Source organism: Crotalus tigris, unplaced genomic scaffold (genome assembly GCF_016545835.1).
Source record: "Crotalus tigris isolate CLP2741 ecotype Arizona unplaced genomic scaffold, ASM1654583v1 scf7180000024308.805542, whole genome shotgun sequence".
Taxonomy (NCBI): Eukaryota; Metazoa; Chordata; class Lepidosauria; order Squamata; family Viperidae; genus Crotalus; species Crotalus tigris.
This window is the reverse complement of record NW_024100480.1, coordinates 446,727-464,872: the sequence shown is the minus strand read 5'-3', so window position 1 is coordinate 464,872 and position 18,146 is coordinate 446,727. Positions and strand designations below refer to the sequence as shown.

General features: G+C 45.1%; 1 protein-coding gene across 4 annotated transcripts in view; it reads left to right on the top strand.

The window, feature by feature from the left end:
* EXOC4 (exocyst complex component 4) overlaps positions 1-18,146 on the top strand; it is a 281,528-nt gene that overhangs the window by 15,422 nt on the left and 247,960 nt on the right. For 3 of the 4 annotated variants that reach the window (XM_039324739.1, XM_039324738.1, XM_039324737.1), the window contains exon 2: positions 15,061-15,250. In XM_039324739.1, the coding sequence (XP_039180673.1) occupies positions 15,061-15,250 (190 nt within the window). Of the gene's footprint in view, positions 1-4,123; positions 4,212-15,060; positions 15,251-18,146 lie in introns of all 4 variants that reach the window. The other variant, XM_039324740.1, reaches the window with a different exon arrangement.

The following is an 18,146-nucleotide window of genomic DNA, read 5'->3' as shown; positions in this document are numbered from 1 at the left end:
CAGCGCAGCCAAGGACATGGCAGCCAGGAAGCGGGGACAAGACTACGCCTTCACGCCCCATCGCACGCAGTTGATGCTTTGGGGTGCAGGTGGAGGGCGTGGCTGCCATGGTGTCGCTGGGTGATGGTGCGTTGGGCCGTGAAGGCGGTGAGTGGCCTTGCAGGTGGAGAGGGCGGGGGCGTGCTGGGGCGGAGCGGGGAAGGGGAGGGATGGGCGGGACGGAGGTGGTTTTTGGGTTCGCCATCACTGGTGTAGGGTCACCTGCTTGAACGGGATTGGACTAGAACAGTGGTTCTCAACCTTTTTAATGCCGCGACCCCCCCCAACCGGTCGTAAGTCGAGGACTACTCAACCGGTCGTAAGTCGAGGACTACTCAACTGGTGCAGCACCGTTTGCAGAATGGGACTTTTGGCGGGCTCAGCAGGGCAGAGACAGCCTGGACAATTCCTATTGGCTTTTGAAAGCCAATAGAATTAGACTCTATTCAAGAGAGTCTATTCTATTGGCTTTCAAAAGCCAATAGAATAAAAGGGAGTAGCACAGCTAAGGAAAAGGGGGGGGGGGGAAATGGCAGACTGCGTTGTTTGGCGACCCCCGTGAAATGGTCGTTCGACCCCCAAATGGGGTCCCGACCCACAGGTTGAGAACCACTGGACTAGAAGACCTCCAAGGTCCCCTTACAACGCTGTGATTCGATTGTTTGTTGTTTGAGTTATGACCATGATGGGTAGACTTCCTGTTCTGTGTTTTAGACTCTGTTGGGGTAAAGTTTATGTACTTCTGTTGATTCCCTCCCCCCTTTCTGCTAATTCTCTAACCTTTTGTTTTGTCCATACCTGGATGGAGTACTTTTGGCATCCTGCAACAAGGTAGCTGGCATTTAGCAAATGCTATCGCTTGGAGAGAACTTGTCAAAAACTTTAAATTAGCGAGTGTAGCTCCTCTGATTTTTCTGTTCAATTAAGAGAGCAGCGCCGTTACACACACTTGTTTTGGAGTGAGCCCCAATGAACGCAGCTGATTTTTTTGTCTCGCGTAAATATGCTTCGGACAAAAAAGGTTGCCTTTGAAAACTTCAGGAGCCTTATTAAATGGGGAAAAATAAACTTTGCTTGCCACTTAATGAAATTGTTCTCGAGACTGTGGCCCCGCATTCTGTCACTGAGAGGCACTTTGAATGTCACAAATTATGCTTTGTTGTGCTGTTTCTTTTGGAAAGTTCACCTTTGCAGAAAGGAAGTAAGGAAATTGACTAAAAAAAACCCAACAAACCTATACAGATGCTGAAGTAGTATTTACATTAAATTGAAAGTTGTTCCCACTGAATTGAGTTGTAACTAGTTATATATGCCACGGGGCAGTTCCATAATTCCATGATTAGGGGACTGGAGGCTAAAACATATAAGGAACGGTTGCGAGAATTGGGTATGTCTAGTTTAACGAAGAGAAGGACAAGGGGGGACATGATAGCAGTGTTCCAATATCTCAGGGGCTGCCATAAAGAAGAGGGAATTAAGCTATTTTTCCAAAGCACCTGAAGGCAGGACAAGAAGCAACGGGTGGAAACTAATCAAGGAGAGAAGCAACCTAGAACTAAGGAGAAACTTCCTGACAGTGAGAACAATTAATCAGTGGAAAAACCTGCCTCCAGAAGCAGTAAATGCTCCAACACTGGAAGTTTTTAAGAAGAGACTGAACAGCCATTTGTCCGAAATGGTGTAGGGTTTCCTGCCCGAGCACGGGGTTGGACTAGATGACCTCCAAGGTCCCTTCCAACTTTACTACTATTATTATTATTATAATAGAAATATAGGATGCATTATTGGCTTTTCCTTCTGGCAGTGTGATCCGTGTTGACTGCACCTTCTCCTATCTGAGGACTTGAAGGTGCTCCACAAGGTTCACCAAGGACTTGCTTTCAGTTGCCTCTAGTCCAGTGGTTCTCCACCTGTGGGTCGGGACCCCATTTGGGGTCGAACGACCATTTCACGGGGGTCGCCAAACAACGCAGTCTGCCATTTCCCCCCCCTTTTCCTTAGCTGTGCTACTCCCTTTTATTCTATTGGCTTTTGAAAGCCAATAGAATAGACTCTCTTGAATAGAGTCTAATTCTATTGGCTTTCAGAAGCCAATCGGAATTGTCCAGGCTGTCTCTGCCCTGCTGAGCCCGCCAAAAGCCCCATTCGGCAAACGGTGCTGCACCAGTTGAGTAGTTCTCGACTTACGACCGGTTGGGGGGGGGTCGCGGCATTAAAAAGGTTGAGAACCACTGCTCTAGTCACTTTGCTTCCTGCTACTGATACAGGCAATTCTTACGGTCCGTCAGGCCCTACGTGTTGATTCTCCAAAGTGTTTGTCTTTGTTCTGTTAGATAATTTCCTCTGCAGCCTTTTCAAGCATGCTTGCTTTTTTTTTTTTTAATGCATCCTTTTCATGTCTCTTTTAAATAAGTATACTCAGTGAAATGGAAAAACAAAACAAAACCCCAAAACCCAAGTGAAACAATGTGTTGTGTATTTTGGTTAAACCACTAAGTGATGTTTTTTTTCCTTTACCTCGTGCATCTTCTAGCTTATTTCCCCCCCCCTTCCTCCTCAATCATTTGAAATGGCTTCGGTGGGATTTTAGAATATATTATAAAATATGTATTTTGAGGTTAAGTACTGCCAGAAGCTTTAGGTAATTTCTTGGGGGACTTGTTCTTAAAAATAGCATTTCGATTATCTTCTTGAAATAAGATTTCTGCTTCCTGAAGTGCGGGTGTGCAGAGGATGAGAAAAATGCTCACCCGGGCTTCCAAATGTCACCTTTCCTCTAGAGATGCCATTTTTTTTGTAGTCCTGAGTGGCAATTGTAGAAAAATGCACCATTTCAAAGAGAGTTCTCTTTCATGGGTGACAGGCAAAGCAAAGGAACCCAATCCGTGACTCCACAGAAAACCCAATGGGAGGCCTGGGATTTCAAATCTTTCATACATAAAAATGGATGGTCATAAAGATATTTTAAATAAACAAGTAAGTATCACAGAAGAGAATATGTAATGTCATTAGGGGTAGAAGGGAGTGCTAGAAGCAAAACCCACTCCCTTCCAGCACTGATGCTGTTACCTAATTGGGTCATGAAATGTCTGCAAAACCCACTCCCTTCCAGCACTGATGCTGTTACCTAATTGGGTCATGAAATGTCTGCAAGCAAACAGCCAAGCTCAGAGAGCACCAGGGACCCCACAATTCTCTTCGTCCTCCTCCTCACTCCCTTCTAGCACTGATGATATTACCTAGTTGGGTCATGAAACGTCTGCAAGAAAACAACCCAGCTCAGAGACCACCAAGGACCCCACAGTCTTTTTCCTCCTCCTCCCCCTCCTCTCCACAAACCCCACTTCCCTTCCAGCACTGATGATGTTACCTAATTGGGTCATGAAACGTCTGCAAGCAAACAGCCAAACTCAGAGAGCACCAGGGACCCCATAGTCGTCGTCGTCCTCCTCCTCCTCCTCTTCTCTGCAAACCCTCTCCCTTCTAGCACTGATAATGTTAGCTAGTTAGTGATGAAATGTCCTCAAGAAAACAAGCTCAGAGATCACCAGAAATCCCACAGTCCTTTTCCTCCTCCTCCTCCTCCTCCTCCTCCTCCTCCTCCTCCTCCTCCTCCTCCTCCTCCTCCTCCTCCTCCTCCCTGCAACCCCCCTCCCTTCTAGCACTGATGATGTTACCTACTTGAGTCATAAAACCACCAAGCTCAGAGAGCACCACGGTCCCCACAAACAAATAAATACCTTCCAAAAGATATCAGATTCTGATAGATGATGCTGAATCGGGTGGAAATTAAACTCTCAAAGACAAAGGGAATGTTCGGCTGAATAATTATGTCTCTGCTGGGAACTTTAAATAGATCTCTGCTGCTTTGTAGCTCAAGGATTTTTTTTTATTTTATCACCAATTCTCCATTCTCTGTGTGGAGTTAAAATATTAATTTGCTGCACGACTCAAGTAGCCTTTCCGTCTTCATCCCCTGTTTTTTAATCTAATAATTAAAGAAACCCACAGAAAACCCATTCCGGCGATCCATGCTGCCTGTTTGAAGGCTTCTTCCCTGCAGTTGGTTCTCTTGTACTTACAGATGACGGATGACACAGCAAGAGTTTACTCAGGCGGTTCTCGACGTACGACCAAAATTGAGCCTCCCATTTCCGTTGCTAAGCAAAACAGTTAAGTGACTTTTGCCCCATTTTGCGATTTTACCCAGTTAAGTGAACCACTGTAGTTGTTAAGTTATTCACACAGTTGTTAAGTAAATCTGGCTTTCCCCATTGATTTTGGGGTTAGGGGTAGGGTTAGGATTAGGGCAGGGGTAGGCAACCTTGGCTCTTTTATGACTCGTGGACTTCAACTCCCAGAATTCCTGGCTCAGGAATTCTGGGAGTTGAAGTCCACGAGTCATAAAAGAGCCAAGGTTGCCTACCCCTGGGTTAGGGGATCACGTGACCCCAAGCCACTGCAACCATTGTAAATATGAGTCAGTTGCTAAGCATCTGAGAACATTCAGGAATGTGAAAAATGTATTAATAAAATAAATACTGAAAAGAAAGATGTTGGTCTAGAAACTTGGGGGTTGAGTGATAATTCTGTGGTGTGGAAGATGACTGGGTATATTTGAAGGTGTGGAAGCTGACTGGGTATATTTGAAGCCTGTTGTGCTCTCTCAGCCCTATCCAATTCAAAAAGTTATTATTCTGGAGAAAAGAAGAGGATGGAGTATTATATATACTGCTTTGAGTTGTAGAAAATAAAGGTCGAATAGAAATCCAGAAGAAGAAGAAGAGGAGGAGAAGAAGAAGAAGAGGAGGAGGAAGAAGAAGAAGAAGAGGAGGAGGGGGAGGGGGAAGGAGGAAGAGGAAGAGGAAGGAGGAGGAAAAGGAGGAGGAGGAGAAGGAGAAGAAGAAGAAGAGGAGAAGAGGAGGAGGAGAAGAGGAGGAGGAAGAGGAGGAGGGGGAGGAGGAGGAATAGGAAGAGGAGAAGGAGAAGAAGAAGAAGAGGAGGAGAAGGAGGAGGAGGAGAAAAAGATTGCACAAGAAGGTTCCATAAGATCTGAGGAACTGACACAGTAATGAGCTAAGCAATTGCAACATTATTATTATTTTTTTTTGCAAGCTCTCTGCTCTGCAAATGACTGGGAAAGCTACCTTACCATTTTGCCATTTCTCTCCTCCCCCAAATAACAGTAAAATGCTTCTGAAATATTGATAGTTACTTACTTGGTTCGATTCAGCTTTTAGCGGAAAAAATGCTCTTTATTTGGCATGCAAAAGGCAGAATAAAGTCCGGTGGTCGCTATAGAATTGAGAGCGGCCCCTGCAATTTTGTTCTGACCGTGCATTTAAATTGTGGCTTAACTGTCATTAGCGCACCACATTGCCTGCCGATTACTGAAATAAACCAAGGCAAGAAGCAGGAATACATAAGAGCAGGTCTATGAAATTGAAAGCGGCCGGGTTACAAATTGTTACATTGGAGACAAGGACCCAGAATTTCCCTAAATGTATCATTAGCGGTGGAAAAGGAAAGCAGGGTGGGGTGGCTGGGTTGAACTTTCTCTTAGGCGTCCTCATAATTTTTATTAGTCGTTATTTTATTGACATAGATTTTTAAAACTCCCGACTCTCAATGATTCTGGGTGCTTTTCATTGGGGGTCCCTAACACCTGGGCCATGGACTGGTCCGTGGCTGTAATGACCCAGGGCACAGCACCGAGGCAATGCAGTCAGCTGGCAATTCAAGCCGCCCTTTAATTGCTCCAAATTTTCCCCAAAGGCTCCCACGTTTCTGGACAGCCTCCAAACAAAGGAAGACACACACACACACCTTCAGCTGCCTCTGGCTGCAAGTAGTTTCACATACAGTCTGATTAGGGGAGGAATTTACTCAAGGCCACGGAGATAAGAAAGAATGACACATACATCATAAACCTAAGGAGTCTGTGTGAATACACGCTTGCCTGAACAGTTTCAGAAGCGAAGCTAAAATACAGTCTGAGAGCTTTGAACATCCAAGCAACGTTGTCAGCCAGTCCAATGGTCCGAGTTTCCGGGTTTCCTAGCAGAAGTCACAGAACAAGAGATCAGCAACAACACACACACAAAACTCCAAGGAATCAGCGTTTGTTCCCGACAAATGTCTCTCCCTACAGCGTCTTCTTAAATCTCAGTCTCCAGGAGTGCCTTGTGGAGAAGGGTGGTATATGAATGCAATAGCTGTAAGTTGTGAATAGCAATTGATGGTTTAATGCAATATGTAAGCCCTTCCATTTGTAGATTAATTCATAAATCATGTTTAAACGAGCCCTGGTTAACATGATATGGGGACTTCATCTTTTCCTTTTACACCAAGCTATGAAATAGCTGGTATATATGATGGAGTTCATTGTGTACTCTGGAAAAGCAGCATTCAGAAAATAAATATTCATGCTTGTAACCTGAAGATATCAATTCCCATTCTGTTTGCATTTTAAGAGTAGTAGCTTGAAGAGAGCAGAGAGTCATCCCGTTTTCTGACTGATTGCCTAATGTTACAGACAAACCCAGTAATGATTGGATCTGCTACACCACACCACACAACAGAGCCGGGTAGAGTTTCTGTGGATTTTTCCCAGCAAATTCCTAATTCAGCTTTATTTCTCTCCGTTATTATGAATCAGGCCGTCAATTGATCAGAGGTTTTTGTCTCTTGCTTTAACCCATTCATCAAAGTGAAAGCAATATTCAGAAGGCAGTGTAAATGGATCCTTTCCTGTTAAGGCAGCCAACAAGTAATTCTCAGTAAAATTCTTTTAGATGCTTTGCCTGCATCAATAGAGAGATGTAGGAGAATGGCGGAGGCCAACTACCATTCAACTACCAAGCAAAATAAAAATCATCCTCCTCCTCCTCCTCCTCCTCCTCCTCCTCCTCCTCCTCCTCCTCCTCCTCCTCCTCCTCCTCCTCCTCCTCCTCCTCTCTTCAAACCCCACTCCCTTCTAGTACTGATGATGTTACCTAGATAGGTGATGAAATGTCTGCAAGAAAACCACCAAGCTCAGAGAGCACTAAGGTTCCCACAGTTCCTCCTCCTTCTCCTCCTCCTCCCCTCTGCAAACCCCACTCCCTTCTAACACTGATGATGTTATCTAGTTGGGTAATGAAACATCTGCAAAAAGCTCAGAAAGCACCAAGGACCCCTCAATTAAGCCTCAGTTTCTTAATCTGAGCAAAAACGTCATAACTGCGGGGTCCTTGGTACTTTCTGAGCTTGATTGTTACAACTTGGTGAAAACAACCAAGCTCAGACCCCACAGTTCAACCCAGAGAGACAAATATCCTCTGTTATTGATGTCTTAAACTGTTGGCTCGCATGGATGAGCGTCCAAATCTTGGTGCTCTGTAGTGCTTGGGCATTGACTTTAATTATACACCCACCTGTCACGTTGAAAGCCTCCTTGAAGCTCTGCTTGGATGATTGAGGGTGACTTTTGAATTCAGACATTAAGAGCAGGGAGTCGCCAAACTTGGCATCCTTTAGATGGGTGGACTTCAACTCCCAGAATTCCTCAGCCAGCAGCGGGTGTTGAAATGCACACGTCTGAAGGTTGCCAAGTCTGGAGACTCCCTGCATTAGAGGATTCACAAATATATCTCCCCCCCCCCCGAAATATCATTTCTAATGGGTATCATTATGGGATACTTGCGCTGGCCAATATTGGACTGGTCAGTAAGTCTACGCTGCATTTTGCTCTGCTTTGGAAGAAGGGCTAATCTGCTTCTGCTCTCTCTTGGAGAACGTTTTAGTATGGATAAGACAGATGTCCACGCTGCTAGCATCGGATGTTCTCGCTTTGACAATATATGAAGATGCAGCCATTTTCTCTTCAACCTGTGTGTTACTTTTAGAGTTAGAATTGGATGATGATGGGGGAGGGAGGGGGAAGAATGTGCATGGGGATTAGTTAGACATAACAACATTGGCAGTAGAGTATTCTTCAAGGTTGTTTGAAATAAGAGGCGATAAGGAATGGCGCCCCTTTATGGATTACTGCCTTGTCGTGGTGAAGGGGCTTGCGTAACTCAATGAAGCTATAAGCTATGCCGTGTGCAGGGCCACCCAAGACGGACAGGTCATAGCAGAGAGTTCTGACAAAATGTGATCCACTGGAGAAGGAAATGGCAAACCACTCCAGTATCTTTGCCATGAAAACCCCATGGACAGTACTAAAAGGAAAAAAGATATGACGCTGGAAGATGAGCCCCTCAGGTCGGAAGGTGTCCAATATGCTACTGGGGAAGAGCAGAGGGCTAGTACTAGTAGCGCCAGAAAGAATGAAGCGACTGGGCCAAAGCCGAAAGGACGCTCAGCTGTGGATATATCTGGTGGTGAAAGGAAAGTCCGATGCTGTAAAGATTTTTTCTCCATAGGAACCTGGAATGTAAGATCCATGAATCAAGGCAAGCTAGACGTAGTCAAAAAAGAGATGACAAGAATGAACATCGACATCTTAGGAATCAGCGAACTAAAATGGACAGGAATGGGTGAATTTAACTCAGATGACCATCAGGTATACTACTGTGGGCAAGAATCCCTCAGAAGAAATGGAGTAGCCTTCATAGTCAATAAAAGAATAGGAAAAGCAATACTGGGATACAATCCCCAAAATGACAGAATGATCTCAATTCGAATCCAAGGCAAACCATTCAATATCACAGTAGTCCAAATCTATGCCCCAACCACTGGTGCTGAAGAGGATGAAATTGACCGGTTCTATGAAGCCCTACAGCACCTTATAGAATTAACACCAAAAAATGATGTCCTTATCATCATGGGGGACTGGAATGCTAAGGTAGGAAGCCAAAAGATAACCGGAATAACAGGCAAGTTTGGCCTTGGAGAACAAAATGAAGCAGGGCACAGGCTAATAGAATTTTGTCAAGAGAATACGATGGTCATAACAAACACTCTTTTCCAACAACCCAAGAGACGGCTCTACACATGGACATCACCAGACGGTCAACATAGAAATCAGATTGACTATGTACTCTGCAGCCAAAGATGGAGAAGCTCTATACAGTCAGTAAAAACAAGACCAGGAGCTGACTGTGGCTCAGATCATGAGCTTCTCGTTGCAAAATTTAGGCTTAAATTGAAAAAAGTAGGGAAAAGCACTAGGCCACTCAGGTATGAACTAAATCATATTCCTGATGAATATACAGTAGAGGTGACAAATAGATTTAAGGAACTGGATCTGATAGACAGAGTGCCTGAAGAACTATGGATGGAAGTTCGCAACATTGTACAAGAGGTAGCAACTAAAACCATCCCAAAGAAAAAGAAATGCAAGAAAGCAAAATGGCTGTCTGAGGAAGCTTTGCAAATAGCTGAGGAAAGAAGGGAAGCGAAAGGCAAAGGAGAAAGAGAAAGATACACCCAATTGAATGCAGAATTCCAGAGAGTAGCTAGAAGAGATAAGAATGCCTTCTTAAATGAACAGTGCAAAGAAATAGAAGAAAACAACAGAATAGGGAGGACCAGAGATCTCTTCAAGAAAATTGGAGATATGAAGGGAACGTTTCATGCAAAGATGGGCATGATAAAGGACCAAAATGGCAGAGACCTAACAGAGGCAGAAGAGATTAAGAAGAGATGGCAAAACTACACAGAAGAACTATACAAGAATGAGCTTAACATCCCAGATAACCACAATGAGATGGTCATTGACCTCGAACCAGACATCCTAGAATGTGAAGTGAAATGGGCCTTAGAAAATCTGAGCAACAACAAAGCTAGTGGAGGTGACAGTATTCCAGCTGAGCTATTCAAAATCTTAAAAGAAGATGCAGTAAAAGTGCTACACTCAATTTGCCAGCAAATTTGGAAAACTCAACAGTGGCCACAGGATTGGAAAAGGTCAGTTTACATTCCAATTCCAAAGAAAGGCAATGCCAAAGAATGTTCAAACTATCGCACCATTGCACTCATTTCACATGCTAGTAAAGTTATGCTTAAAATCCTACAAGCTAGACTCCAGCAGTATGTGGATCGAGAACTACCAGAAGTACAGGCAGGATTTCGAAGAGGCAGAGGAACTAGAGATCAAATTGCCAACATACGCTGGATCATGGAGAAAGCTAGGGAGTTCCAGAAAAACATCTACTTCTGCTTCATTGACTATGCAAAAGCCTTTGATTGTGTGGATCACAACAAATTGTGGCAAGTTCTTAAAGAGATGGGAGTACCAGACCATCTCATTTGTCTCTTGAGAAACCTATATGCGGGTCAAGAAGCAACAGTGAGAACCGAACACGGAACCACTGATTGGTTCAAAATTGGAAAAGGAGTCCGGCAAGGCTGTATACTGTCGCCCTGCCTATTTAACTTATATGCAGAGCACATCATGAGAAAGGCAGGGCTAGATGAATCAAAAGTTGGAATTAAGATTGCCGGGAGAAATATCAACAACCTAAGATATGCAGATGATACCACTCTAATGGCAGAAAGTGAAGAGGAACTAAAGAGCCTCTTGATGCGGGTGAAGAAGGAGAGTGCAAAAGTTGGCTTGAAACTCAACATTAAGAAAACCAAAATCATGGCATCCGGCCCTCTCAATTCCTGGCAAATAGATGGGGAAGAAATGGAGGTAGTGACAGATTTTATTTTTCTGGGCTCAAAGATCACCTCAGATGGGGACTGCAGCCAAGAAATTAAAAGACGCTTGCTCCTGGGGAGGAAAGCTATGGCAAATCTAGACAGCATTCTAAAAAGCAGAGACATCACCCTGCCAACAAAAGTGCGTATAGTCCAGGCCATGGTTTTCCCAGTTGCAATGTATGGCTGTGAAAGTTGGACCATAAGAAAGGCTGAGCGCAAAAGAATTGAGGCCTTTGAACTATGGTGCTGGAGAAGACTCCTGCGAGTCCCTTGGACTGCAAGGCGTTCAAACCGGTCAGTCCTAGAAGAGATCAACCCCGACTGCTCTTTAGAAGGCCAGATCCTGAAGTTGAAACTCAAGTACTTTGGCCACCTAATGAGAAGGAAGGACTCACTGGAGAAGAGCCTAATGCTGGGAAAGATTGAGGGCAATAGAAGAAGGGGACGACAGAGAATGAGATGGCTGGATGGAGTCACTGAAGCAGTAGGTGTGAATTTAAATGGACTCCAGAAGATGGTAGAGGACAGGAAGACCTGGAGGAATGTTGTCCATGGGGTCGCAATGGGTCGGACACGACTTCTCAATTAACAACAACAACAAGGAATGGCGGGTTATAGAACTGGAGGGAAGGTTTGCATTTCAAACTAATTGGAGAATGTGATTTATGACAGTTAATTGGAGGAGGGAATTGTGCTTTGATACTATGTGTTTAGGGGAGGGGAATTCAGATTCTGGCTTCCACTGTGTACGTACTACCATAAGAAAGGCCGAGCGCCAAAGAATGGAGGCCTTTGAACTATGGCGCTAGAGAAGACTCCTGCAAGTCCCCTGGACTGCAAGGCAATCCAACCGGTCAGTCCTGGAGGAGATCAACCCCGACTGCTCTTTAGAAGGCCAGATCCTGAAGTGGAAACTCAAGTCCTTTGGCCACCTAATGAGAAGGAAGGACTCACTGGAGAAGAGCCTGATGCTGGGAAAGATGGAGGGCAAGAGAAGAAGGGGACGACAGAGAAGGAGGTGGCTGGATGGAGTCCCTGAAGCAGCAGGCTTGAGCTTCAATGGACTCCAGAAGATGGTAGAGGACAGGGAGGCCTGGAGGAATGTTGTCCACGGGGTCGTGATGGGTCGGAGACAACTTCGCAACTAACAACAATATATCCGTACCGAAGCTATGCTGCTTGATTAAAGATTCTTTTTAACGTAAACAATGCCTCAAAGTTCTTTGAAGAGTTTTGTCTTTCGGAACCATGACAACAGACACGTCTGCTGGAAAAACGTATCGTGCTTTGTCCTTGATAAAGTGCAGTTTTTGGACCAGCCACAGATATTAACTGCGGAGAAGTTTCACCGAGCATAATAAAAATGTGATTTCCAGCTTATTACTGTGTACACACGGGCAATTAAATATTAATGGATTATCTTGTCTTTTGTTTGCTGTATCCGTTTCAATAGCTTCGGAGCAAAAGGGTTTTCTCCTTAGAATACGTTTTTTTCCCCCCTTCTCCCTTCCTTTGCAAATATTTTCTTGATTTTCCTCACAAACGTTTTAATGGAATGCGTGTTGAGATGCCCTTCAAGGATGTTTCTGCAGTGTCAGCAAAAAATGAGAATATTAAACTTTTTTTTCTTGGCCTTAAAGTGAAGAGTTATTATATTTGGATCTGCCTAATTTAGATGGATGTGAGCAGGCTTTTCCTAGGCCTATTTAAAAAAATATAAATTTTGAGATTGGTAGATTCCCTCCACCCCCATAAAGGGGCACGTTTTGCAGGGAGTAACAGAGTTATACTACTTGGCGTTTCCTTGCCACCGAGAATCTCAAGTGAGCATGATAGGGATAATATTGAAATTAGTGAAATGTTAAAAAGAGACTGGACAATTATCTGACTGAGATGGTATAGGACCTCCTGCTTGAGCAGGGGGCTGGACTAGAAGACCTCCAAAGTCCCTTCCAGCTCCTATTCTATTCTATTCTATTCTATTCTATTCTATTCTATTCTATTCTATTCTATTCTATTCCATTCCATTCCATTCTATTTGCATTCTCTATTCTATTCTATTCTATTCTATTCTATTCTATTCTATTCTATTCTATTCTATTCTATTCTCCATTCTATTCTATTCTCTCTTCTCTTCTCTTCTCTTCTACATTCTCTTCCCTTCCCTTCCCTTCCCTTCCCTTCCATTCCATTCCATTCCATTCCATTCTATTCTATTCTATTCTATTCTATTCTATTCTATTCTATTCTATTCTCCATTCTATTCTATTCTCTATTCTCTTCTCTTCTCTTCTTCTCTTCTACATTCTCTTCTCTTCTCTTCTCTTCTATTCAAGACATCAGAGCTGGCTGGGTGACTTTTGGCCAATCACCAGGAGACGGTGAATTCTAATCCTGCCTTATGGATGAAAGCCAACTGCATGACTTCGGGCCAATCACCGGGAGAGGAGGAATTCTACTCCCACCTTGGGCCCGAGAGCTGACCTGGTGACCTTGAGCCACTCACACACCCTCAGCACACGTCACAAATCTGTTGTTGTGGGGAAAATAGTTGGAGGGAGGAACCTTAAATGTATTCTCTCCCTTGAGTTATCTGTAACAATCATGAGGGCAGAATGAAAAACAAATGATGATGGATCATAACCAGCTGAACTTGCTGCATTCTAGATCAACTGTGGCTTCTGAGGGCACAGCCTATTCTCCTTATTAGATAACGTTTCACACACAGATTAAGGGGCTATTGTGATTGCCATTTTGAATGTTCTTCATCGGCCTGTTGATTGATCGTGACCCTGTAGATCGTATAAAGCTATCGGATTGAAACAAGTCATGATTACATGGGAAGATGAGTTTCGTGCAGCTGAGTTTTTCAGGTTGGCTTGTCTTACTAAATAGCGCTGACCTTCCGTCACCCTTATTCTTTATGTTTGGAAAGCCCAGTTTTGATGCAAACGGACAGATCACGAAGTAATTGATTTATCTAGTGCACTAACACTGCTGCTCATATCCTTCCTGTTTGGTCAGCCTGTCGTAACTCTGTTAGGCCCTTTCCCATTTATCCCGTCGTGCCAGTGTCGTTGCTGCTGTGGCCGCTAAAAACACCCACACCCACAAACTGACAAACACAAAAGAAAAGAAAACACCCTTGTAATTTGACTGTAGCTGGTTGCCCCTTTCTACTCCATCTCCAGTGAACCCAAGTCTTAGCTAGATAGAGCATCAGTGGTTTTAACCAGTCTAGAAATGAAAGCCAAATTGTACAGGTTTTGAAAGCTACCTTAACCTTGTGATTTTCCCTTCAGGTTGCTTGACTGACTGCTCAAAACTGTTAGAGCAGAACCTGAGAAGGAAATAGACAAAACCACTTTTGCTTCTACTCATGGATTATTATGGCAAGTCAGGGGAGGTGATAGGCAGGGCTGTCTTACTACTCTCTCTGATTACTCACAAACGGTGTAATCCTTTCTCATAGCGTGCTGGGGACAGGCAAAGTTGATGAGAAAGTGCATGGGAAAGAAAAAAAGAAAGGAAGGAAGGAAAGAAAGAAAGAGAAAGAGGAAGGAAGGAAGGAAGGAAGGAAGGAAGGAAGGAAGGAAGGAAGGAAGGAAGGAAGGAAGGAAGGAAGGAAAAGATGCAAGTAGTTGTGAACTTAACAACCATTCCTTTAGCACAGGGGTCTTCAAACTTGGCCCTTTTGTGACATGTGGACTTCAACTCCCAGAATTCCTCAGCCAGACATGCTGGCTGAGGAATTCTGGGAGTTGAAGTGCACGGGTCATAAACGGGCCAAGTTTGAAGACCCCTGGCTTATATGGTCCATGCTGGCTGAGGAATTCTGGGAGTTGAAGTCCACAAGTCATCAAAGGGCCAGGTTTGAAGACCCCTGGCTTATATGGTCCATGCTGGCTGAGGAATTCTGGGAGTTGAAGTCCACTAGACCTATTGGGTGAAGCTGCCCAGAATCACCTTGTAGAGGAGATGAATCAGAATCAGAATAGAGCTGGAAGGGACCTTGGAGGTCTTCTAGTCCAACCCCCTGCTAAGGCAGGAAACCCTATACCATTTCAGACAAGTGGTTGTCCAGTCTCTTCTTAAAAACCTCCAGTGTTGGACCACTCACAACTTCTGGAGGGAAGCTGATTAATTCCACTGATTAATTGTCCTGACTGTTAGGAAGTTTCTCCTTAATTCCACGTTGCTTCTCTGCTCAATGAGTTTCATTCACTGTTTCTTGTCCTGCCTTCTGGTGCTTTGGAAAATAAGTGGACTCCCCTCTCCCTGGAATCACTGCTATCACGTCCTTTTTATGGCGTAAAGATGGGTGGCATAACAATTTAATAAATCCAATAAATAGAAATAAAAGGCTCTTTCTCTCTTCTTTTTCAGGACATTGTCCACCAGTGACAATGTGGAGGACAGAGAACACGAGAAGGCTCGTCTGGAGGAGGCGTACGAGAAATGTGACCGTAATCTGGACGAGTTGATTGTTCAGCACTACAACGAACTTATGACTGCCATCTCCACCTACCAGAGCATCACGGAACGTATCACCACTTCTCGCAACAAAATTAAGCAGGTGAAATTCAAGGCGGGAGATTTTTTTCCCCGGGGCAAGATTGGCTTTACATTCAAGACCAGCACCGCCTACGATGCAGGCTAGGCCAGGGGTAGGCAACCTTGGCTCTTTTATGACTGGTGGACTTCAACTCCCAGAATTTCTGAGCCGGCCATGATGAGGGGAAAGGGAGAGGTTTCCAAGCTGAGCCAGGCTGGCTCAGGAATTCTGGGAGTTGAAGTCCACCAGTCTTGAAGAGACCATAGTTCCCCCATGCTGGCTCAGGAATTCTGGGAGTTGAAGTCCACGAATCATAAAAGAGCCAAGGTTGCCTACCCCTGGTCTAGGAGGCTCACTACTTAGGACAGGAGGAGTTAGGTCAGGGGTAGGCAACCTTGGCTCTTCCATGAGTCATAAAAGAGCCAAGGTTGCTACCCCTGTCCTAAGTCCTCCTGTTCTAAGTGGTGAGCCTCCTAGACCAGGGGTAGGCAACCTTGGCTCTTTTATGACTGGTAGACTTCAACTCCCAGAATTCCTGAGCCAGCATGGCTCAGCTTGGAAACCTCTCCCTTTCCCCTCAGCGTGTCTGGCTCAGGAATTCTGGGAGTTGAAGTCCATCAGTCATAAAAGAGCCAAGGCTGCCCACCCCTGGTCTAGGAAAACGTTGAATTAACGCCATACGAATGGAGCTCTTCCTTCTTTTCTCCAAGTTCAGTGATAGGTGCCAAACACTACACCTGGGGTGAAACCCATGTTGTGTGTGTTTGGTTGTAGGCATGCATAAGACAGATATGGTAATGTCTTTCCCTGGGCTGGTGGGCAAATTAATTTCTGAAAAGCTAATTGAGGCTGTAGCTTACCTGGAATCTGTGCTCACCGATCAGATATGTGCCTTCCGGCTTCAGTTACCGCAGCGAGAATAAAGAATGCACTCTGCGCGCAGTCAGAATAACACACTTTATTTACCCTTGGATTTCCCTCGAAATGCAGGCAGTCCTCGACTTGCAACCGTAATGGATGCACATCTGTGCAAAACACACAATGTGTGAACTGAATCTGAATCAACTTCCGACCCTGGAGGAGGGACGCAGAGGGATGGCTGCTAGACCCAGAGAGGGCTGAATGTGTTGGGGTGTGGGAGGAAAGGGAAGCTGCTGGCGTTTCTGCAGAGAAGTGCCCACATTTCTCTTGGGACTCTTCCTCCTCCCCCTTGTGAACTCTTCAGATCCATTTAGTATCTCTAAGAGGGGAGTGAGGGCAGTCTGGTCCCTTCCGAGGAGAGCGGTCCATTTCAAGGATTGATGGACAAGGTGCAGCTCTGTGTGCGGAGACAGAGATCAATTAGACAAGGTTTGAAATAAAGCACGGTCCAGGCTAACTCAAACACAATTAAGCCCTGCTACAGGTCAGAAGCAGAGGCAGAGAGAGGCAGAAGGACCTTGAGGGGCTGCCTTGAAATCTCCACCGCCGGATGAAGGACTTTGGGGCATTTACTGTTGCTGATTAGATTCAGTCATCATGTAGTGGAGAGATTTTCCTTAACCTTTTGGGAAGTGACTCACGGCTTTGTATTGCTCCTCTCCTCTCCTCTCCTCTTCACTTGTCTTCTCTTCTCCCCCTCACCTTCTCTTCTCCTCTCTTCTCTTCTCCTCTCCTCTCCTCTCCTCTCCTCTCCTCTTCTCTTCTCTTCTCCTCTCCTCTCCTCTCCTTTCTCCCTCCCTTTGTCTTCTCTTCCTCTCCTCTCCTCTTCTCCTCTCCTCTCCTCTTCTCCTCTCCTCTCCCCTTCTCCTCTCCTCTCCTCTTCTCTTCTCTCTCTTCTCCCCCTCACCTTCTCCTCTCCTCTCCTCTCTCCCTCCCTTTCTCTTTTCTTCTCTTCTCTTCTCTTCCTCTCCTCTCCTCTCCCTCCTCTCCTCTCTCCCTCCCTTTGTCTTCTCTTCCTCTCCTGTTCTCCTCTCCCCTCCCTTCCTCTTCTCTTCTCTTCTCTTCCTCTCCTCTCCTCTCCTCTCCCTCTTCTCCTCTCCTCTCCCCTCCCTTTGTCTTCTCTTCTCCTCTCTTCTCCTTTCCTCCTCCCTTTGTCTTCTCTTCTCATCCCTCCTTTCCTCTGTCCTCTCCTCTCTTCCCACATTCTCCTTCCTCCTCTCCTCTCCTCTCCTCTCCTCTCCTACCCTACCCTACCCTACCCTACCTTCCCCTCTCCTCTCTTTCCCCCATTCTTTCTCCATTCCTCCCCGCTTCCCCTCCCCTCTCCCAACTTCCCTTCCTCTTTTTTCTTTTCCTCTTTTCTTCTGCCTTTCCCTCAAACATGGGTCTGTTAAACGACCAACCGTCCATGTCTGCATCCTCTCTTTCACCCTTTAGAAACTCTGAAGTTTTTTTTTTCTATTGCGGTGTGTTACATTAAAGAGTTCTTGGCCTGTGTCCTTGAGGCAAATGCTGGAAAGGGGAGGGGTGGGCTAGAAATGGGCCCTGGTGCTTGCTGTTTTTTTCAGCCTCTGAGTTCTTTTTTTTTTTCCCCAGAATTATCCTTTGCTTGAGCCACCAAAGGTCAGTGAGGGTTATCAGTCTTTTCTTGCATTATTAATCCTCCCATCAGGCTTGAGAGAGAGGCTAATACACGATATAGGGGTGAGTGTGCTTGAGTGACAGAGACTGAACCTGTCAAGATTGAAAGCCGGGCTCTGTCCATAGTATAATCCATCCCTACTTCCTAAATTCTAGAACCGGGCAACGAAAAAAAGGGAAAAACCGCCTGTAAGCAGATGGACAAAAGATTGGCCTGCTTCGTGATTAACACAGGGCGTGGCTTTCCTCTGCCTTTTTAGCTGAGGCTAATCGTTTCTGCTACTGATTTATTAGCCCTAATATCTAATTAGAACTCAAGTTATAAGAGACAAGTTCCCAGATGGCAGCTGGAAAA